This window comes from Lagopus leucura, unplaced genomic scaffold (assembly GCF_019238085.1).
Source record: "Lagopus leucura isolate 7727_CA_CO unplaced genomic scaffold, USGS_WTPT01 Super-Scaffold_1, whole genome shotgun sequence".
Lineage (NCBI taxonomy): Eukaryota > Metazoa > Chordata > Aves > Galliformes > Phasianidae > Lagopus > Lagopus leucura.
The window spans coordinates 11,375,392-11,398,619 of record NW_024962250.1 but is presented as its reverse complement, the minus strand read 5'-3'; the positions used below and the strand labels follow the sequence as shown (position 1 = coordinate 11,398,619).

The window sequence follows — 23,228 nt, the reverse complement described above, 5'->3', positions numbered from 1 at the left end:
CCCTCCAACATAAGCCATTCTGTGATTCTGTCATCTCTCATTCAGCAATTGCAAATTCTGCCTTAATCAATCCAGCTTAAGAATGAGCTCTACAGATAGGTAATCCGTTATCCACTGTAGGAATGAGATGCTGGCTCTATGAGTCTCAACCCCATTCTTCCATCCTGTCCCTGAGCTAAATGGCACCAGCCAAGCTGGGCCAAACTCAATGGGATCCATTCTGGACTCTGCCTTGCAGAGAAGTTAGTTGCTGCTAACGTTAACAGGAGGCAGATGCAGGGCAGCCATGGCCACACACTGCTCACCATGTGCTGCCTGCTCACTTGTGCTAAACTTGCACCCAAGTGGAGCAGCCCATGCAGGGCAGCAGGGAGTAAGGGCTGCACTCTGCTGTGCAGGCCTGGCAGCAGAGGAACCCCACTCCAATGCTTTGCAAAGCACTTCAGATTTGCTTGCATACTGCCTGCCTCGCACCCCGCACCCACCAATTGCAAAATCCCCTGTTGATATGACTAAGAGTCACGCTCTGCAGCCTCAACTTTGGGTTCTACCTCTCACAGTCCTGAAATGGGGACAGGGAAGTGCCAGATGCTTTCTGTTCTCCTTGTCAAGGATTCTGTGACCACGGGTGTTTTTGAGTCAGCAGTGTTCAAGGGACCTTTCAGTCAGTGCAATTGCGTGAGTGGCCAAATAAAAACAGACCCAAACGCCATGGGCTCCGCTTACGTCAAGGAAAAGGGAAGAAGCTCTTCTACAGCGAGTGCAAGCAAAGTTCTGCAAGAGGTGGCTAAAAATAGGGCTGCCCCCCTACAACACTTCCGTCCTGCCTTTGACACGCTCGCAGCTTTCACATCCCATCAGCCCCGCCATTTCCTCGCCCCACACTCGGCATTGCCCCGCAGCTCTTCCTGCCTGTGCAGGGCTTTGAAGTATGGGCAGCTCCCTCACGCCGGACAGCAGCGGCCGCTTCCTCTGCTTTCTACACTCTATTTGTGTGCTTTGGTCACAAGTGAGAAGTGGGGCGGGTCCCGGTGAAGGTCTCGCCCCAAGAAGACGCTGGAAGTCCCAGAGGTGCCAAAGACAAGAAAAGCTTTCTGCAGTGGTGTGTTTTCAAGGGTGTTTTTCTCAGTAAATGAAATGATGGAAAGTGTTTCTGTCAATACCTCCAGGACAACATTCCCAAGTATTCGCTTTCAGTTTGGCATTTGTTCCTGGAGAATCAGGGGCTGAAAATGGCATAAAGCTGCTTCTCGGAATAAGAAGGAAAACAAGCAAGCAATGCAAAGGAGAGGATGCGAAGGGGCCGGTGCCTGTCAGCAGGCAGTGACACTGCACGGCTGTTACATGATGGCCCTTGGAAGATGGCAGCAATGCAGCAGTGTGCCCTCAGAGCAGCAGAGCTCCAGTTTTATCAGCCTGTCTGGGAGAAGAGGCACAGGACAGAGCTTAATGTGGGTGGGCTGTTAAGCTGAGGAAAAGGCAATATGATGTCTCTTATCCTCAATGAAACAGACTGTTGAGAATGGCCTGTGCATTTGCCCAAGGTTTTCTAGATCCTGAGTAAATAAAATCCCTGAGAAGCTGGACCAGTTGGCACCTCATTTACCTTTGTCTTCCCTGCTTTTCAGCCCAGCAGGTACCCTGATGTCCTGATAAGGACAAATAGGACGAGGCAAGCCCACATTCTCAGGACTGTGAGAGGATGGAATAGCTCACCACCGTGCTGTCAGATGGCAGGAGCTGAGCCCTGCTGGTCTGGGGGCGAGCCTTCTCCTCCAGGTGCCTCCTGTCTGGCTGTTGTGGCCTCATGCTCTTAGGCAGAGGAATTTAGTCTTGAGGGGGAGCCATTTTGCAGACCCCTGTTCTGCCTGGGAGTGAACAGAGAGAGCCAGCAGAGGTCCCTCGCTGTAAAAGGGCTCATGAAGAAGGAGAACAGCCTGGGCCTCTGCTGGGCCTGAGGGTGCAGCCTCCCTGGAGCCCTGAGGCAGGCAGAGGCTGGTGTGAGCACAGTTCTATTTCTGATATGCAGAAAGGCTGCCTCGGGGAGGTTGTTTAGAAAGGGTGGGACAGGAAAGGCACACCTGGGGACAGAGCCCCTGGGCAGTCTGCAAGGCAGCCTCCAGGGAGTAGCTGCCCTGCTGTGAGAGGGCTACTTTGGGCAGGAGATGTAAAACAAAGCAGAAAGCCATCAGCTCAGAAGGCACATCCAGAGACACTTTCACCAGACCAAGCCAGAAGTGACTTCCTGAAGCTTCTTTGTCACCAATCTGCTTGAGAAGAGTGGTACCACTGAATGACACTGCTGCCAACTGGAAGCAGGGCCATGGCAGGAGGCTGCCAGCTCCAGCCCTGGGCAGCTCCTGCAGGTACGTGTCTGTATGTGGGGGTGAGGAAGGTGTTGGGCGGCTGGCTCCTCAGCAGTTCTCTGGTTCAGAAGAGGAGCATTTGCAAACTCTTTGCTACTTCTAAGCCTCAGCAAACACCCTCAAGAACAGTCTGTGAAGGTTTCCTGGGTGGTTGGTTTGTGGTTTTTACAGTTGTAAAAACATCCCCCTCGCTCCTCCCAACTGCTCGTGGTTACTGGTGCCTGCTGTGAAGCTGTGCCTGCATCCTTCAGGAGCTGCTGAGGAGCTGGGTGACAAACAGGCCCACAGCCCTTGGGTCACTCTGTGGGCCCTCATGGCAGAGGGATGGAAGTGGCACACGGGCTGCCACAGATCCTGTGTGAGCAGCACGCACCTCAGCTGAGTGCTGAGGCCCTGCTCCCCTCCTCTTCCTTCCGCCCTCAGCAGGTGAGCGTGCCGGAAACCACACGGAGGGAGGAAAGCAGAGTTTCCAGTTCTCTAGGCAGGGGTGCTGCTATGTATTTTCGGTATACAAATATATATATATTTTTTTCCACAAAAGTGATGGTTTGGGTCAACACGGCTATTTTAAGATGGGTTTTGCGTTTCCTCCATAAGGGGCCGTTCCTTGAGGCAGTGTTACAGCACCATCTGGTGGGTCCCAGGAAGCCTCGAGCAGCAAAGGAGCCCCGTGCTGCTTGCTGCCAATGGCTGCAGCACTGCCAGCAGAGGGGCTGGGAGCATGCGGCCCTCTGCAAGCAGAGCCCTATCCCCGGCACACCAGCCCTCAGCAAGGGCTCTCGGAGATGAGAATACTCCTTAACTCCCTAACCACTGCCTCATCTGGCTCACAGGCATCTGCAACTCCATATTAAGACTACAGGAGCATCTGCATATTTTGACACTTTCAGCTAGACTGGCAGGTGCTCACAGTCGTGAAAAGCATGACCTCTTACACCTTACCCATGCCAGCCATATCTGAAGGCCTCTGAAACACAAGGAGAAATCAACTGCCTTAGAACTGCTGAGTGCTAGCTGTTGGGCAATAGAAAATAAGCATGCATATACAGTTCCACTGGGCCTGATCTCAGTCTCCAGTGATGCATCTCATGTACACACACACACACACCACAAATAGAAGCACGTTGATTCGCATCTTTCTAGCTCACTGCCAAATACCCATGAGGCACACAGGTTTTCTAAGATGGAGAAAGAGATTCAACCCTTGTTACGAGAAATTGCCGCTACACCACACCAGAGCATCATTCAATCCCAATCAAACTCTTTACTTTAAGCCCCTGATTAATCTTGAAGAGTGGCTTTTACCTTACACTCTTACCTCTCCCTCATCACTCACTCACATGTAGGCCCAGTAAATCAGGAGCAGTGATCATCCTTTGGACGTCTTGAGTCTACCCAGACCTATAGAGCTGCCATTACCTGCATTTCACTACAGCACATTATGTGGTGTTGTTTTAACCAAAACCCCCAGCCTGTTAGGCCATGCCCTTTCCTTTTGGTTCTTTCCAGGTGCAGGCCTGGAGTGGCTCCATACATGGAGTCAGCGTATCTGCTGCATCCCCACTATTAACTAACGTGCAGAGCACCTTGCTTGTGTGCCCCCCAGCTGCAACTGTAGTAGGCAGGTCAGCGCCAACCTGACTGGTAAATGCACTAAGTTGCACAGTCTGTCAGGCAGATTCCCAGCACCACATCTCCCACTCAAACCAAACAGCTTCCTGAGAGATGGCTACTTAAACTGGAAAAGTCTGAGTCAGCCTCAGTCCAAACATTTCCCAGCTCCAGGCTGCTTCCCAGCACATGTGGGCAATGCCCACCGCTGCCAGGCCACCTGGCTCTGAGGCCTCACAGTTTAGATTGCCTTTCCGTATAAGTTAGCCTTGCCTTCAGCTGCTCTTATTGAAAGGGGTTGCTCCTGGGGCTATTATACCTCCTAAGGGACACAAAGATTGTATTTAAAAAAATAACATAGACACACCAAGTGCTGTAGAATTCATAGAGAAATAGACACTACCTACACTATTAAAAATAAAATAATAAAAAAAGAACATATTAAAAAGCAATCCTGAAGCCCCTGTGCATTCTTGCTCATAAAATGAATGGCAAATGTCCTTCTGCAAGAGTATGTTCAGAGCTGAAGAGGTGAGGCTGGCAATTACAGTGGCATCTGTTCCCAGCACAAGAGCTACTAGCAGTATTTCCTAGGACTATGCTACTTACTCCACTTCTTACTCCCAAACACCCTGCTGGCCCTACAACTACACCCAGCTTTGACTGGATGTATAGGGCTACAAGCAGCTTCTAGGAAACTCATGGGTAAGAATGAAGAGTAGCATCTTGAAAAGAGCTGGAGAATTTAGGGAAACGCACATTATATAACCCTTAAGAGGTAGGAAAGGATGGCAAGCATACTTAATGAAGATGTCTGGTAACCTATTTTGTACATTTCTCCTCACTCTGAACCACACTTCGATTTCACATCAGTTTTCATATGAGCTTTTTTTCTCTTCTGAGAGGAACCAAAGCCCTTCCATGCCCATCCCATGACTCCACAAGCAGTGGTCGCAAGTTCAGCCACCAGATGGCACAAGTCAGATGAACCAGTTCAATGAGGAATTCTGGCCTTTGCTGCAGGCACATTCCCAGCCTGCTCCTGCCATCTTGCTTTTCAACTACAGGTCAACATCCTCAATAACCACCATTTGCTTTGCTTTTCTAACCTGCAAACTGCTATCACCTCAACCACACAACTTAAAACAAGTTTATAAAGCAGATGACTTTTATTAGTATATATAGCAATTCAAACCTATGGATAGACTGGGCTTTAGGTTCAGAAATAAGATGCATTTCTGGCTGCAAGCACAACAAAAATTATTAACTTGTGTATAACCTCAAAGTATATGAGGTGGGGGAGGGGTTAGAAGGAGATAGGGGCATTATTTGGTCTACATTCACCTTAATTATTGCCACAGCTGAGAGAATCAAGAGAACATTATGGAACAGGACTGATGATGTACAACAAGGAATAAAAAATGAATAGCAACATTCACAGACTCTATTTAAACTACATGCAAGGTAATCACAAGCACTCAAGATCTCCAGTATTGTGCTTGCCAATCTCAAAGGTGCTAGGCTGGGCAGTGGACATTCTGGAAGGTTTTTGGGAAGGTCACAAACTTAACAAAGCAGGCAACACAGACACTTAAAGACAACGGAGCATATCCCAGCTTTCCCAACAGTGACGCAACATGAAATTCCTTCAGAAAGTAATTCCTATTTGTTCATTCCGTGTTTTCTGAAGCGTTGGTATATTCAGATAACAGCATGCCAAACATGCAAACATGATGAGCAATAGCTTGCTACAGTAAAAGTATCTGTCTGGAAGCCTTAGATAAAAGAAATGTAGCATAGGTAATAAAAGAATTCCTGGATCTGTATTTCAAATATTCCAAATGGTTTTACTTACAGGAAAATCCCAGCATCTTTTGCATGTTTGGCTGTTGGTCCTTCGGTTGAATGGGTGGACAAAATCAACCACACAAACATATCTACAAGGACAGCAGAGATACCATTATTTCATTGATTCAAACGCATTTCTGAGCCACTGATGGTCACAACAAGAGCCCTTCCCAGTTGAAGGATCTGATCAGTTACTTGTGGTAACTGGGTTCTAGGTTACATTTCATTCGTTTCTGTAAGGATACACCCTCAAATAAGTTTCCTTATGATCAGGTCCCCAAGACTGCTACCAAGTAACATTGCTACACAACAGTGTAATGTAAGCCAGAAAAAGGTTTTATTTTACTAGGATTGGTACATTTCAACACACGTAAGACTTTTGAGTTTAATTTACATGTATTTTTTCCAAAAACGCTTCCCTTCTTTGACAATCCAGAAGTTAAAAAAATCTTATTCCAAATTATAAGAACAAACAGTATCTGCAGTGGAAATTTCTATTAATCAAAACAACTGTGCATTCAGGAGATTTAAAGAAATTATCCTCCTTACCCTTTAACATGATTAACTTTTGCTGTCACAGCTGACTATGCTTTACCTGGGCTTTTTTGCTGCTGTTCTTTACTAAAATAACTTTCTGTTCCATCGAGACTATTGCTAGTCATACACACAATACTCAGTATCATACTTCTTGGTATGAAAACTATGCCACTTTTATAAACATTAAAAACATGGACATGCATACTGACATTTCTGTGCAGTTTTATGGAGTCACCTGTCAAATAAGGCCTCTACATACAATATCACATACTAGTGAATTACTGGAAAATTAGTATAATGGATTCGCAATAACCCCGACACCTGGATGGGATGACTCATTTAACAGGAAAATCCAGCTTTTATTACTGGTTAGCATTGTCTTGATTCACTAGCCAAACGTACAATATTCAACTGGCCAAGGTGTATTCCTGAAAGTCTGTTGCAAACTAAGCATATTACCAAGGTCAATTAAAGCTGGAACTTAAACAGCCTCTTAAGCCAAGCAATGGGGAAAAAAAGTGAACTCTAAACTAAATTCAGCTGGTCCATTCATACTCGCACAGAAAAGTAGCCACAGAACTTTAAGGAATAAAATGTATACTTCCCGTTCCTGGACTCCGTATCAAGGACAAAAGATAACATACTATTTTGGAAGTCAAAGGCCTTGAAGGTGGAGGGGAATCTGGGGGCAGGAGAGGGCAAAAGCAGCGTATTGTCTCATCCCATTACCTCAGCATTATGTGTACGTAATATATCTATAATAGAAACGTTTACTAATAGCAGGAAAAATAAACAACAAAAAAAGACTTCCCACTCCAGACTTCACTGAAAGGAGAAAGCTGACAGCCCCTCCTCACAGAGACGGCCTATTTGATGACAGGCACTTTGGCAATGTAAAAGGAGGTTACCTTTCCATCACGTTAACTCTTCCCCTCCCAGTTCTCATGTGTAATTTGTCTCAAGTCTTCAAGAAACTTGAATCAAATTAAATGTATTAATACACCTCTAAGAGCAGGTTAACTACGGCTGTGAGCAGAGCTCGACCTAGAACGAGATTTTCTTTTAGAAGAGGAGGGAGATGGGGAAGAAGCTGGCAAGCTGGAGCGGTGACTCTTCTGGGAGTAGCTCTTCTTAGGTGTACGGCTGCGAGAACGAGAGCGGGAGCGGGACCGGGATCGAGAGCGAGACCTCGACCTGGACCTGGACCTGGATCTGGACCTGGATCTGGACCTGGACCGGCTGTATGACCTCGAAGATCCTGTAGACTTGGACTTGCTGCGAGACCTTGAGTAACTCCTCGATCGAGATCTGCTTCTAGAGAAACACGATTAAAAGCTGTAGCCTCATCTCCCACTAAGTTTAAAATACTCAACGGCCATTTCAGTTCTCAGCTGCTTTGTACACACAGCACTTCCAGCTGAACATCTGAACACTTTGCACTGCATTCAGTTACTTCAGAGAACAGCTAAGTTTCTATTACGGTCTGAAAAACAGTATCTTCTCAGTCCAAGGACAGCAGAAACTGCTAGCCGTAACATTCTCTGATACCCTGACAAAACAGAACTGCCTAATGAAAGGTGCCTGCCTTCCTCCCTTCCTACCCTCCTACTCTCTTCCCTCCTGTTCTCCCGGAGCACACAAACAAGTTTGAGCCATTTATCGACAAAAGTAAAGAAACAAAAATTCCTATATGTGATATTTATTCTTTCTAGAAACATTTATGTGAACTACTCAGTGTTTTTCCACAATACTAAAAAAGTCTCCAAAAGCACCAACACCACCACACTTTAAGGCTCAGGAGTTTAGCCTGTTGAAAGAGTTAATCCCTCTTTTTCATGGGGAAAAAATAAAAAAGCTTTTATTTTTAAGAGACTTAATTAAAGAGCTACAGCTAATCTGCTTGGGTTTTTTTAAGACTAAATGGCAGAACTGTTTTAGGAATAATCCATAGAAGCTAACGTTTGCTTATATGCTCATGAAAAGAGTGCTTTTCACAACAATTTTCACAGGCCTGTGAAGCAGCTTTCTAATAAATTAAAAGGCTTTTAATGCCAAAATTCATAGCTTCTGATCTTTTTATTTAAATGTTTTATTTTTTAAAATCTTATTCTTGTGTGTTCTATATAGCCTATTTTCAGCAAGTCAGTTCTTACGTAAATCTATTTACAATGCTAGAAGGTGGCTCTCTGCTGTGGTATCTAGCTTGGGGCCAAAGAATTAGATAACTAAACTTTGGCGTGAAAATAACCTCAATCCATGCCCTCAGCAGAATTTTACCTAGTCAGGCAACATACCTATGCCTCCTGTGATCCTCAATCAGTTTAATTCTGCGTCCATTCAGCTCAGTGCCATCCAATTTTTCCAGTGCACTCTTCATATCGCTGTAAGATGCAAATTCCACAACCCTGTGTACCATAAAAAAGACAAAGTTACAAAGTTAAAAAGCAAGGAGAATAACTTCAGGCTTTTTAAAATCTGTTGATTCACAGCTTCATGTTTGATCTTCTCTAAGCTACTCTTTAACTTGATGACAGGGAAATACAACCCTAACAGTCCTATTGACATTCACACCTTTTACATCTTCTCATACATTACTGTAACTCTCATCTGCAGTGATGTGATAAAAATCCAAGAAGCTAATGAAACCTGCACCGACTGTGGAAAAACCTTCAGTTCTCCACTAAACTGCGTTTTAAAGCTGTCCAAGGAATAAAAACTTGTGAAGCCTGCCACTCCGTTTAGATTTTTAACAGCGAATAAACAGAGTCCCCTCTTTTTCCCACCTCTTTTCCTTGGTTATGTTCATTCTCACAATTCTGCCTGCTGAAACAGCTGCAAGATAGTGGTTGATATTTTTGCCTCAGAATTAGTTCATAAATGATTACATATAAGCAGCTAAGACTACAGAACCCAACGGTTACGTTTCTCCCTTCTCCTTCTGTTCTGACATTGGCTTCACTCTCAAGAGATGGAGTTCAATGCTACTTCTGACCTCTTATTTACTGACAGGTTTATTATTTTTAATTGGAGAAACTTCAGCCAGTTTAAGCCAGACTATGTAGCTAGGTTTCATTTCTTTTTGCATTACAGGAACAATGATCTTGCTTTCAACAGCTTCTGCTTTTGTATACATTTATAGACAAACATGAACTTACCCTTCATTCCTATTGTTTCTGTGTGCATCCACATAGGTGACCTCCCCTGCTTTTCTCATGACATCTTTCAAGTCCTGCAGCAAAAGTTAGCATTTCAGCCTTAAACAGGACACAGAAGTCAGCTAGCAACAGATAAATATCCTCTTAGAACTTTCTCCTCGAAAACCGCATAATGCTTTACTTTCTCTCTACATATACTAGCAAAATCAGTTTCTGAAGCTCAGTCTAGGTAACAGAAGCTATATATTGAAAGAATCGCTCACTCACAACTACGCAGAATAAAATATTGCTTTTAAAATAGTCCTGCATCACAGAAAGAGCTGTTATGGGAATAGTGCAATATTTGAAACACTAACGTATACACTGTATCAGAACTACACCTGACAGGAAGCAACACAGCATTAAATGCAAGTTTTCACTCTGAGGACAAATGGCCCAGTTGAGTGAATTTCAATATGCTTAGACAAATTCATTCTATATGCTCTCCTCCCCCAACTTCACAATAAAATTAAATGCAAATAGGTTTAACTAGTCTACAAATAATAATTTTACAAGAGGATTTCTTTCCTTAGATATCACTAGAATATTCCATCACGCTACAGTGCCATGTCAAGGACACCCTTGCACTTAACAGAGGCTGAACTTGCAAGCACCACGACATTGCTTGCTCGAGAGCAGCATAAAGCACAAAAATAAAAGGTCACTACAAATCTAAACATTTGTGTAACTCAAAACAGCACCGTTGCCAAACTGTATCTGGTATTTGACAGCCCCGGACTACTTACCGCAGCTCGCCACAAGTGGCAGATGATATAAGGTACCTTAAGCAAAGAGTTGTCTGTCCATTACCTAGCTGGCCAAGAGGAACTCTCTTACATGAGAAAGGCAGACTGATGGCTCATAGCAATATGCTTCACGGAGGTACCAGAGGCCCTGAAAGCACTGGACATAGTCTCCAGAAGTGGCTAAAGAACCCGAGGATGATCTGTGCTAGCCAATCGAGATCAAACCCAGGCAAACCAAGATCTAGATCGCCAAAAAACAGGAGTGTCACAGGAACCAAAAGGAAAATTCAGAACAGGCCAAACCCTAATTTCAGTCACTGAAAACCCCCAAATCTTTGCTTCTTTCTCCTCCACACAAGAAAAATGAGGGTTAACCAAATCAAGGTTGTTAGAAGAGGTTCACAACACACTTGGTTAGAAATATGCTTGAAGAAGAAAAGACTAGAAAACAAAAAGCCAAGAAAAACTTTAGAATATTTCCCACAGGATATAGGAAGGCTCAGTTTTAGCTCATTTTTTTAATTAGAATCCAATAGTTTAATTTTAAAAACTGGCACAAGCAAACTAGCAGATATTTCCCTTGTTTCACGTGTGCTTCTAACAAAGAAACTTTATTTTAATAGCAAATGAAAAGTGGACCCAAAGTAATACTCCAACCTCAGCATCTTTAGCCCAATTTAGAGGTAAGAGCAACATTTGGGCTCTGCTGAAGTCAACAAAGGTTTAATCAGACCAAGATCAGTCAATCAAGAGAAAGTTTAAAAATGTTAAACTACAGCATCACTTTCTGATTTAAAAATGTTAAGTTTTTAAAAAGGGGGGCACCCTTGCCAGAGTTGACACAATATGTGGAATCCTAAAGAGCATCATCATGAACTGTCATTTGTGATAGCAACATCAATGTGATTAAGATGCCAAAATTGTTACTCAGAAGAGACTAGTGTGCAAGATCCATAGAATATCAGGTATTATGAGGGGAATATTTTAAAGTTATCTAGTTTTATTTAGCAACAACAAAAAGTAGGAATGGAATGGCCAAATTTTATCCTAAGTTTGTTGTTCTGGTTCACCTCAAACAGCACCAGAACACCCTGTTGTCCTTAGCATCAGAAGAAAATAAATGTAGGACAACCATAAATAGGAAGTGCACATATTAAAATTACATTCTTACATAACATAGATCTAATTTTCCCAACTGCTTGAAAATAGACAGATGCAAAAAAAAAAAAAAACTAATGAGAGCCACCGGAAAGCTCTGAACATGCAGAAATGCATTTACTAAAATAAGGAGGATTCTGACAGAACAACCTACAACGTACGAAATTACCTACTGACAAGACAGTCAGCAGGTTAGAAAAGCTGATCTGAAGCTGTTTTTTTTGTGGTGGTGTTTTGCCATTTTGTTTTTTAATATCTCAATACAGTCATTTTCAAAGGAGGCAGAAGTTCTCAAAGCACAGGGATCTGCACACACCAAAGATGAAACCATGCACGTAAGTTTTAAAGCCTGGTTCCATATCGATTGTGGCTGCTAGAAGGGATTAGAAAGGAGTAAGAACGCTCCTACTGTTAATGCATTACATACTTGAATCTGCTGTGTAAGTAGCAGAGCTAAAAGAAGTTAAAGGGCTACAGTCAGTAGGAAAACAGTACAGCTTCAAAGCAGAACAAGGCACATGCACTTTAGGTTCAAATGACCTCTAGGCAGGAATCAAGAAGTAAAGTCTCTTATGGTGACATATGTGTATACAAAACAGTCATTCAAACATTTAATTGAATCCTACAGAATCATTACTATGAAATCTGCATTGGGTGAGCTCCAGTCTAAAACAGTAAGTATACACAAAGCCATTATAAATATTTACAAGTAAAAGAAAGTTACAAAAGAGTTCATTTTTTTCCAAGTTATAAACTTAACAGCATTGTAGGATTTACTCTCTAACACTATTCTAGCTTAGTTCTCCAGTCCCTACTATCATTTTCAAATATTGTTTTGTTTGCTTAATAGAAACTCACATGCATAACTGCACGTGAATAATAGAATACCCAGAAGTAATTCAGATTGGATTCACTTACTCATTACATCGACTCAGAAGCTGTCTTTTCAGTTATTTGGTACATACCACAACTGTACAGTTACAAGCTTTTCAAACCTATCATGCAGAAGAACAAACCTAGTTTTGCCATTTATCTGTACCCAAGTTCTTATGGCACACATCAGCTGAGCTCCAGGCAACAAGACGGCCTCCTCATGTGGACCTCCTGCAAGACCAAGTCTTGGAGCATTCAACACTTTCTACCACGTTTGTCAGTGCCCTACTTAGGTCTGTTTACTCAGAATATAAAGGTTAATGAACAAGACTGAAATGCACTTGTCATCCACCGTATGTAAAAAGCATCTGCTTTACACTTCCTATATAGACTGCATGCTATGGAGAACAAGTGAAGAAATTGAACATGCAGTTATTCTGTCTTAAAGCCAGCTAGAAAAAGAACATAGCAAATGGGAAAACAATAGAAAAGTGGTAAGAAAGCTGCAAAAGATGATGACTGAAAGGGATTATTTTTGGTATCTACAGTAAGCACACTTTACACAGTAGCTTTCTTAAGACTTTTTTATTAATGATGCATTATGACTTCTCAATCATGCATCACACCACAAAGATATTTTGTAAAACAGGACCATAAATTTCAATCAGAACAAAGGCATGCACTTCCAGGTAGAATAATACAAAAGGATGACACGGTTTAAATAGATGCCATTCTTCAGTAATTTAGAAAAATTCTAAAGTCTTTCAAAGTTCTATCAGTTGGCAAATACAAGTAAGCACAAATAGATCCTCAACTATAAAATCTATTTACTGAACTATTTACACAGCTTTGAAACTCAAGTCCTGCTTTGAATACTGACTTTATCACTGATTTTTTTGCCTACTTTTTTATTTATAATAAATATTTATGATGGCTTTAATAAAAATTTCAGCTGAGAGCAGAAACTTTCAGGGTAGGAAAATGAAGAAAATAAAGATGATAACTCACCTGCCAGCTGATACGGGACGAAAGGTTTTCCACTATGATCCTGTGTTCAGTACGAACAGGCGGCCCATAGCGGCTACAAGAGTTCAGAGAGAAAACAAACATCAAAGTTTCAGTGTAAGGAATTTAGAACTTCAGACATTAAATGTTTTCTTTACTTTCCTGCAAGATTTGAGTCAAGCCTTTCCCTTGTAGAGGGACTGCAGACTTGATTCTCTCTAGTCAACAACATAACTAAGGGTCTGCTACAAGAACAGAAGTGCAACTAGGGGAATAAAAAGGATTTTGATGATGAATTTTATGCAAATGCAGTCAATATAGCTGTCATTTTTCTAGATATACTGAAATATGCGCATAATAAAATGAAAGTACTTTAAAGAGAATTAGTTTAATTTGGGTAGGGATCTTAATTTGTGCTTCTAAATGCCAAGTCACTTGTGAACAGTTATTTATGCCACCACGATCTATATTCAGTGTTCTTGTGGGTAGAAATACTTACAAGGACCCTCTCAAAAACAAGAACGTGGCTTAAAAGTATTCAAACAGAAAAGAACAGCAAGACATCTGGAAATACACTGCCCTCGCAGGTCACTGTTGACCATAATCCTAGTCATTCTGAATCCAAAGGGATCTGGGAGCTATGGCAAACATACATCAGCCTTTTGGTAAGTAACCCAGGACTTCTGACAATGACAGTACTTCATATTGCTACAAAGATTTAAGAACTAAGAATGCCAACCTTAGAGCAAATAGTTCTTATCTTCTCCTCCCAAAAACCACAATCCTAAATCGTGTGTATGGATTCGTACATTGAAGCACAGGCAATTTCATTTCAGTGCATACCTCAAAGTGTGCCAATTTTTTTCAGAACATCCAGATCTTCAGGGCATTTAAACACAGGTCCCAGAGTCCCAAAACTGGCAGGCTGAGTTTCATCTTTCCATTACTGCAAACCTCTTCCTGTCTGGCACTGGCAATCTGACACCATGAACATGACTACAGCGTCAGATGCCCACGACCTTCAATCACACTTCCTACTTTAAAAGTCCACTTTTAGCCTGGACCTCAGATCAATTATAACTCATCAAGGCTACTGCCGCTGAAGAAAACACGATCTAATTAGCATACTTGCATATGCAAATTAGATGTTCCCAACACTGGTTTGTATCTGGCTGCCTTTGAAAGAAACGCAGAGGTTTTTGTCACTTACATCTTTCATATGCTACTCTGTGTAGGCCACGGTCGTGTTTATAAAGAGTAAATTGCTTCATGCATATTTACTTTGGATGGGCAGACATAAAGCACGGACATGTGCAGTGCAGTTCTTCTGTGAAATCTATGTGAATGTGATGAACGTCACAAAATCCATTGCAACGTGGCACAAGATTCACCACTGGCTCAATTCACTGAAAGTAAACACTTCCATGAATACTCCATGTCTACTACAGGTATTCCAGATATGAGCTATACCCATTTCTCAGATTCCCCTGTTGACCAGAGGTTCTCCTTCAGCAGGGAATCTGTCCAGCCACCAAACATAGTATTTAAATGCTTCTGCATGTGCTAATTACCTTGAAACCTGGTCGTGCTTCTGAAATGCCGTTCCCTTTGTATGTTGTACCAAAGTAAGCATTTTGATGACCATACAACTGGAAATGTCACAGCTTGGTTAGACAGCAAATACCTTGGAGAACTACTGGTTTACAATCACTCTACTTGCCTGTAAGCTCATTTTAATGACAGAAGCCTCGATAGAGCAGCTCTGGCATTTTTCTCAATATAGTGTTAAGTCAGGCAACTCCACTGCATTATTCCTTCACATCATTTACGCAGTGGTAGGAAACGAGACCAACGCAGTGCTCACAACGTGGAGAGGGAGCTTTTCCAAAGATGTGTGTGAATCTCCATTGAGCAGTTAAACCGCTTTAAAGACCGCATTCTCCTCAGCCGGAGGAAGTAATGGATCTCCAGTGTTAGCGAACGTAAAATCTCTTTCGTGAAGCAACACAAAGAAAACAGTGCTGGATCCCCAGCTCCAGCTATCACTACAAAATAGCACTGCAGCACACTTCTTCTGCTTGAGGAAACAGACCACCTACCTAGATCCACTCTGCGAGTAATAACTGAACCGCTGTGCGAATCTGCCCCTTCCTCTTCTGGCTCGAGCATGCTCAATCGTGACCCTTACGATAGCAACAGAACAAACAAACAGACAAAACAAAATGCATACTTTTAAGTATTTGACACTGACTGAAACATTTCCTAACTGGAAGCACGTGTGAACAAACAAGAAGCGTCTTGCCCTGACGAGCAATACTTAATAATACAGTCATCAGCCTTCCTTAAAGAGGCAGAACAATAGCGTTCTCCTGCTCCATTCCTCCCCCTCAGACTTTCATGAAAATGGTCCCGGGTCTGTAATTTGGGTTGATTTACCAAATTTAATTGAAACAGAGCCCAAAATTAATCACAGAATGAAAAAGATAGCAAAAAAGAGCTACCTTACTTAATAGATTATTTAAAAATAGTTTCCACAATCAAAACAAAAGTTATGTAACATCAAGGGCTGCTCTGAAAGTTATGCCTCCTGTTTTATGATGTCAGCTCATGACATGAGAGGCAGATGCTGGTGGTATAGCAGCAGAGGCTAAACCTTCCCACCAATATTCCATGACATGTTGCTGCTGTGTGACAGATGGCAGCAGAGGAGCAGTCTGACAGAATGGTGTCTGACGTGGAAGTGTGGATGAAGCAAAGGTGTGTCTGCATGAATTCCTCCATGCAGAAAAAATTGCATCCACTGAAACTCATCAACGCTTGCTGAACATTTATGGAGACCAGACAGTGGGTGTGAGCACAATTTCAGCAGTAGTGACAGTGGGTCATCTCTGCTGATGCAGATTTTTGCAAGCATGACACACAGTTCCTCCTTAAACACTGGCAAAAATACACAGCTAGTGGTAGCGATTACGCCAAAAAACAGTGTTTTGTAGCTGAGAATTTGTCCTATTAAATACTATTATCGTGCTCTTTGCATCTGCTGTAGTTTCCATGGAAACAAATAGCAGGCACTATTTTTGGAGCGACCTACATATAATCACTCTTGTCTGCCTAGCTGCCAAAGGGCAACACTCCAAATGATACAAGGATTACCATCAACTTCTTTTCTGAAGCCAACAGATTCAAACGAATCTCTTCAGCTACAGTCATGGAAGGTGTATCCCATCTCAGAGCCACAACAAACAGGTGTGAGCAGGAGCTAACGTGCCATATCTAGATGCTAAATACTCACGGGCAAATAGTCAAGCTTACCTTTCATCACACAACTCTTTTCCGTTCAGTTCATAAATTGCATCATCAGCATCTCTGTGGTCTTCAAATTCCTACACAAGACATGGGAATAAACAGCTTTTTCCACTCAGTGTACTAGAAAACACGCTTTCTTTATAAATGTGCAACTTCTGCTGCAAAAACTTTGAACAAGGAAGTGGACTCCTAGTACATTTACAGCTGAAAGCCCAACATGTTCCCATCCACAAGCATTTCTTCTGCCTCTACCCTGCACACTTCTTTTGCCTCCCTAAGCTATTAAAGTACAGCTATTTGTGGGATCTATGTAAAATAAATTAAAACATTTGGTTTAATACAGAAATATATTTTTATACAGAAATACATTTTTGGGCAGGAGCAAGGGGGTTTTAAGCGATATAGTTTTAAATCACAGCCCTACATGCAGGGAAGCACTATACAAAAATAACAGCTCGAGCTGATCCAATTGCAACCAAAAGCAGAAGAAATGCACACTTCCAAAACCTTCTTAAGAATCCTTACTGAATTGGCAAAGAAACAGTAAGCCAGAAATAAAGAAAAAGCCCTTCTGATTTTTTTCTAATTCAGCTCACTGATCTGGAAAAATGGTTCTTGTGTAAGAAGAGTAAGAAAGATAAATCTCTCTTCAATACTGGCAATCAGTGGTGTGGATCAGCTGCGATGTGCAATTCCCTAGACTGCTGCAACGGAATTTGCTGCTTCACTTTTGGCAGCAATGTTGCTTTAGTCAGCTTGAGTAGACCCTGCCCACTATCCAGCCCGCTGCTTCTTGGCAAGGCTGTTTATACTGCTCTGCAGGAAACTAGGTCAAGAAACCTATCCAGATGAAAAACTGCACACTTGCTGCAGGGAGGGGGGGCGAAAAGATTGTTATTTTTTGAAATATATCAACTTCTCAGGTAGGTTTATCACGTGGCTGAGCAACTGTGGTAATGCCGTATGAGGACAAGAGAAGAAAGGGAAGAAAGAAAGCAATAAGAACAAAGGTGGACATGGATTGCTTAAATCAACAGAACACCACAGATGGAAAAAAAATAAAATAAAATCACAGGACTGCAGCTCAAGAGCACTGAATAGCAGTGAAAGAGCTTCTCAAGTCAAAGAAAGCATCTGCTAACTACAAACAGCTTTTCCAGAAGCAATACTGGCTTCAGCTTTCTTCTTCGTTTTGCACTGAAATCTGCTTCATGGCACAATCCTGTAAAATGATGAAGACATTATCTTGGGAGAAATCATTTAGGCCCACCATTTAAGAACATCAGTAGTTAGCATCTACATCTCTCACTGATTTCAGCTAGTTTCTAAAACACTGAATGCCTGCAAGTCTATCTAGCTTTAAATACTAGCTTCATGGCCTGAGATTTGAAAACATTCTGTATTGAAATCTACAGAAAAAGCAAATATAATTTGTTCCAAAGATCAAGAAATGATTCAGGTTAAAATATGTTTTATATTTTAACACTCAACAATGTTGAATAAGAATTGCTTTTAATATATAAAAGGTTTTATAAATGCAGATTTTTAAATAACCAAAACAAAAGTTGAACAGCCACAGCTGGAGTATCTCAAGGGTTAAAATACTACTCAATGTTTTTATCAATGATCCGGATGAAGAGAACGAATGAAAAACCACCACACAGAGAGATTTTCATAGCCTGAAAGATTGTGCCAACAAGAACTGGAAGCTTTAAAAAAGGTAAAATATAAAGTAATGCACCTGGAACAGATTCATTCCAAGACACAATACAGGCAGGGATCTGAGCAGCTTGGTTATAGCTCTGCTGCAAAGGACATGGGAATCCTCACAGAGTGTAAGCTAAGTGTGAGTCAGCAGTATGGCCTCACAGCAAGGAAAACAAATCATGTCCTGGGCTGCACTAGCAGATCAAGAGATGTGTTTTTCTGCCCTACTTGGCACTTATTTGGCCACACCTGAATGCTGTGTCCAGTTTTGCTCTTTCCAGTTCAAGAAATACTTTGAAAAATTGGAGCAGGACTAGCAGAGGGCCACCAAAGCTGGTGATTTTATGAAGGAAGAAAGGTTCAGGGAGTCGTGTGCATTCAGCCCGGTGAAGAGAAAGGTCAAAGGGGATCTAGTCGGAGTCTTTCAATACCTAAACAGTCACATGGGTGCACAGGACAAAAGGCAAAGAGCACAAGCTACGCTGAGGAAAGTTTCTTTCAGTTGCAAGAAAAAATTGTTCCTCCTCATCAGAAGAATTAATATTTCTGAGAGTTATGGCACAATTATTCAATCTTATCACTGAGTTCTGAAAAGAAAATGCCACTACTGGGGATCCAGAGAAGAAAGGAAAGAAGGTTGGCTGACTCATGTACAGCAGTTGAACAGACATCTTCAATGAATAAGCCAACAGCCCTACCCCCCAAAAAAAGAGAAGAGATACCCAGCAAAAGGCGACAGAGAAACAGCGGCACATGGAAAGGACACGCTGAAAAATACCCCTCACACTCAACTCTTAGAGCAGCCATCTACTGCCAGATACCAAGAGGAAAGTCGTTGACTGCCAGTAAGCAAAAAGAAATACCTCATAATGTGGTGCACTCAGGAACTGGTATGTGTAGGAGTTAAGAGGCAATATTATTCGAAGCATAAGTAGACAAAGACTGTTTCTTTTTCTTTTCCCATAGCTTCACACTAGGGAATGATCTTGGCAGAATGAATGGCATGAGAGCACGTATGTCACTGTATGAGGGCGGCATAAACCTTCCCAGCTGGAATACAGCACCAGAGAAAGGCTCATTCTCAGAATATAAGAACCAGGCTGATCCACAGCCAGCTTGCAAAGATTCAGACAATAGTTTTAGGTACCCAGAGGTGGGAAAGTAAGATCCAGTAAACTGTGTGTTTCATTTAGTAGTCTGAGAGACACATACGCTTTACGGACATACACCGATGGTGAATACACCTACCTTTAGCTGAGTGACAGTTAAAACTGTGCTGCTTAAGTTCAGCAACCAACTATTACACACTCGTAGTCTTAGCTAACTACCTTGCTTCTGTGTCTGGTCATTACTTAGAGATATGACCAAAGAAGCCAGAAGTGAAACGGAAATAGAAGTGAAGTCATAAAGACTTCTCCAGGTCAAGACTTTGTTGAGCTTTACGATGCCATAACAGACTATATATACTGTCTTCATAAGTAAGGGATAAAATCTAAATCCCACAGAAGAATGCATTCTGATTTATAATGCATTTAATGCAGCTAGAACATTTCCAAGACTTTGAGCAAAACCTGGAAGAAAATAAGGAAAAAAATAACAGAAGGAGAGAAAATTAATCACATCACCTGAAAAGCAATGTGAAGTATTTGCTCTTCCTTGACTCCAGCCTAGCAATGTTAGTGCCTCCAAGCAAGAGAAAGTAAGGTATTACTTACCACAAATCCAAATCCATTTTTTAGATGGATTTCCCGTATGCGTCCATAGCCTTTGAAGAACTTCTCCACATCCCGCTCCCGAGCACGTGAGCTTAAGTGCCCAACAAAGACACGGCAGCCACTCATCTTAAGTGTGATGCTACAAAAAAAAATGTCAGTGCTAGTCAGACTAACAAACTTTGAGTGATTAAGATCACGTTTACACCTCAGAAAGCCTGGTTAAATGGCATTTGATTGTATCATCCTCAAAGTACCTGTGTTTAAAACCTGACTCTCCTCTACAGCCAGAAATGTGACAAATTCCTGTCTTGCTGACTTTCAGCAGAACCTGTACCGAACTCCCAGCTTTGTTCTCTTCAGTCATATAACTTAAAGTCCTCTGGTAACTGAATTAATGGTTTCACTACCTGCTAGACTAGAGAGGCTTTTCCAGCAGACCATAAAGACAAACAAACAAACCCATTTCCGTAAACTCTAAGATGAATTTACAAGGCTAACAGTGGTTAAATACAAAAAATTTAAGAGCTAATAATTGGGATAGAAACATAAAAGAATGCCAAGCTCTTGCTTTCACTGAAATACTACTGCAATTAAAGTTATATTTGTGTTCAAAAGATAAACAGCAGTGATAAAATTATCTCAATTTGCACCAATCATACAGTTCTGTTTTCAACAGTCTCTCAAGCTATGAAGAAGCTCTCAGTTGTGACAAGATTTCAACAATGACAAAAAGAAAGGCTATTCTGCATATTCAGATTTTGAAAACTATCTGCTGATCCAAGATGGATCGTTTGAGACCTCTTGTGGAAGCCACATCGTTTGCCTTAACTGTATCATCTTTTCAGTGCAAAGGCAGCTTCAGTTCAGGACCCCAGATATGACAGCATGCATCCTTCTTGTTGTAATATTGGTTTGCTGATCCAAATAGTTAAAAATTAACTAGGAAGCACATGAACAAATGTGAAGTTCATGTGATTTCAAATTTTTTCATTTCTTGTGACTAGAAAATTTTAATTATCTGGCTCACTCAGTGAGTTTGCCGTCATACAAAACACAAAGAACATAAGCCCCAGGGAAAAGAAATACAGCTTGTATCTTAACACTGGGCTGTAGAGCAGATGGAACACCCTGCCAACGCACCAGGTCAGCAACGTAAGGACATTGGTTGCAGCATTTGAGGTTAGCGTGGTTCACATTCTGCACTAACGCCCATTAGGCTTCTACTGATGAAGAGCTTATTCACTTGTCTTACTGTGCCATTGGAGAACCGCCTGCGAGGAGGGCACTGGCCTTCTGCTGGGGGTAAGGCATGGCTGACTGCACCTATCCAGATCAGTCTGAAGTGTCAGGGATGCACGGCCCGTGACGACTGCTCTTCACGCCACAAGCACACCGGTCCCCTGCCGTGGCCACCCGCCCTTTGGAGTCCCCCTCGGGCTCACAGCAGCTGAGGTGGGGTCAGCTCGGTCCCTGCTGCAGCCCTCCACGCAGGGTCAAGCAGGGGAAGGCCACACTTACATAACTGCAACCGTCCGCCCGAAAGCACGGCAAGAACCGGCATCGTGGCAAGGCACTCGTTTGAGGAACAACGGGGACGTGCCCGATTAAAACGACCGCGTGACTACCGCTCGCTTCTTCAGCTCTAGAACACAACGGGCGGACGAGATGAGACTCAGGGGACGGACGGATGGGGCTGGCCGCCTAACACAGTCCCGCAGGCAGCGCTTGGCAGGTCCGTCAACACGGGAGATCGCGGCGGCCGACACCGGCACGGACACCCGCGCGTCGCAGCGCCTCACACGTCGCTCCCGGCACGACGCGCCGCGGCCGCTCACCGATGACGGCTCCCGCGATGGCACGCACCAGTGGAAAAGTACCCGGGGAGGCCGGGCCCGCGCCGGGCCGCATCCCAACGGGCCGCGTGCCGCGCAAAGAGCCCGGGACCGCGGCGCGCCCCGTGGCCTCTGGGCCTTCCCTCCCGCCCAGCGGCGCCGCCCGGCCCCTCGCCCCGCCGCCGGCTCCGCGCTCCCCTCGGCCGACCGCGATCGGCCGTCCCGCCCCACCCCGCCCGGCCGCAGGAACGCGCCGCGGGGGTCTCGCGGCCCGCCGGCGCCGCGCCTCCGCTCCCCGAGCGCCCGCTCCCCGCGGAGGCCTCCCCCGGCGGCTCCGCTCCCCTCCCCCCCCCGCGGCCGGCGGCCCCGCGAGAAAGGCCGGGCCCATCCCCGCCCCGCGGAGGCCGCACGGCGCGGCTCGGCCTCGAGGAGCCCGCTCGCAACCCTCCGCCCGGCCCTCCGCCTCGCGCCTCCCTCCGCTGGGCGGGAGCGGCGCCGCTCACCGTCGCCGGGCGCTGAGTCCTGCGGGCCGTGAGGAGAGAGAGCGCTCTTCCCGGCCGCGGCGGCAATGGCTGCCTCGTTCCTACGAGAGACCAGCAACGCCGCGCGCCCCCAACGGATGCTGCGCAACCGCCGACGTCCGACTCCAAGTCCCAGCGTGCCGCGCGGCGGGCCGCACCCCGGCCCCCTGCTGTGCCGCGCTGCCTGCCGGGGCCGCGGGCTGCCGTGCGGATGGCGGCCGCGCCGCGAGGGGTCCGCGCGGGGAGAGGGACGGCTGCGGGGCCGGGCGGGTCTGTTGGTGCCCGAGAACGGGCCCGATCGTGGCGTTCCGGCGGTGCGGTTCGTGACAAGTCACGATGCAAGGAGCGAGGTGAGCGCTGCTGTGTCCTTCGTTGCAGCGCAGCTCGTTAAATTCTCGCCATCCGGACGCCGCGCGGTGTGTCTGTCTGCCCCTTTGATTGCGTTAGGCCTGGACTTCAGCTTCGGCGGCTGCCGGAGATGTCCCGGGAAGAGAACCGGCAGCCTGTGCCGGTGTTTGCCTGCCCCTAGAACAAAAAACCCGGTGTTGTTGTGTGCCTAACACTGCCCAGGGTGCTGCTGGCCTTTGCTGCAAGGTGAACGCCTTTGGTAAGAAAAAGGTGTGATCTAGCAGTTCAGCAAAGCTGTCTGCGGTTAAAAAAGTAGGCGGTCGTAGCTGGGGAAATATGTCTTACAACTCAGAAAACACCATACAGTTGTAAGGTGGTTTAATTTATTTCTTAACATTGCCCAGGACACCCAAAATGGCACAGCTGTGTGACTCTCTGTGCAGATATTCTGTGCAGATAGC

The 23,228-nt window shown here is 44.2% G+C and overlaps 1 protein-coding gene across 3 annotated transcripts; it reads right to left on the bottom strand.

Annotated features, from left to right (window-relative positions):
* Positions 1 to 6,140: 6,140 nt before the first annotated feature.
* On the bottom strand, positions 6,141 to 22,534 carry LOC122176561 (serine/arginine-rich splicing factor 5-like). 3 transcript variants are annotated; one of them, XM_042865222.1, is made up of 9 exons: positions 22,402 to 22,534; positions 21,585 to 21,708; positions 20,067 to 20,205; positions 16,651 to 16,721; positions 15,438 to 15,521; positions 13,342 to 13,414; positions 9,518 to 9,591; positions 8,657 to 8,767; positions 6,141 to 7,676 (listed from the first exon to the last, which is right to left on the bottom strand). In XM_042865222.1, exons 3-9 carry the CDS (start codon positions 20,190 to 20,192, stop codon positions 7,379 to 7,381), a joined length of 837 nt encoding a protein of 278 aa, XP_042721156.1. In that variant the 5' UTR covers positions 20,193 to 20,205; positions 21,585 to 21,708; positions 22,402 to 22,534; the 3' UTR covers positions 6,141 to 7,378. The 3 variants fall into 3 exon arrangements, with proteins under 3 accessions (XP_042721156.1, XP_042721147.1, XP_042721137.1); XM_042865213.1 differs by lacking the exon at positions 21,585 to 21,708 and having other exon boundaries at positions 22,402 to 22,533; XM_042865203.1 differs by lacking the exons at positions 21,585 to 21,708; positions 22,402 to 22,534 and adding an exon at positions 21,319 to 21,545.
* Between the last annotated feature and the right edge of the window lie 694 nt (positions 22,535 to 23,228).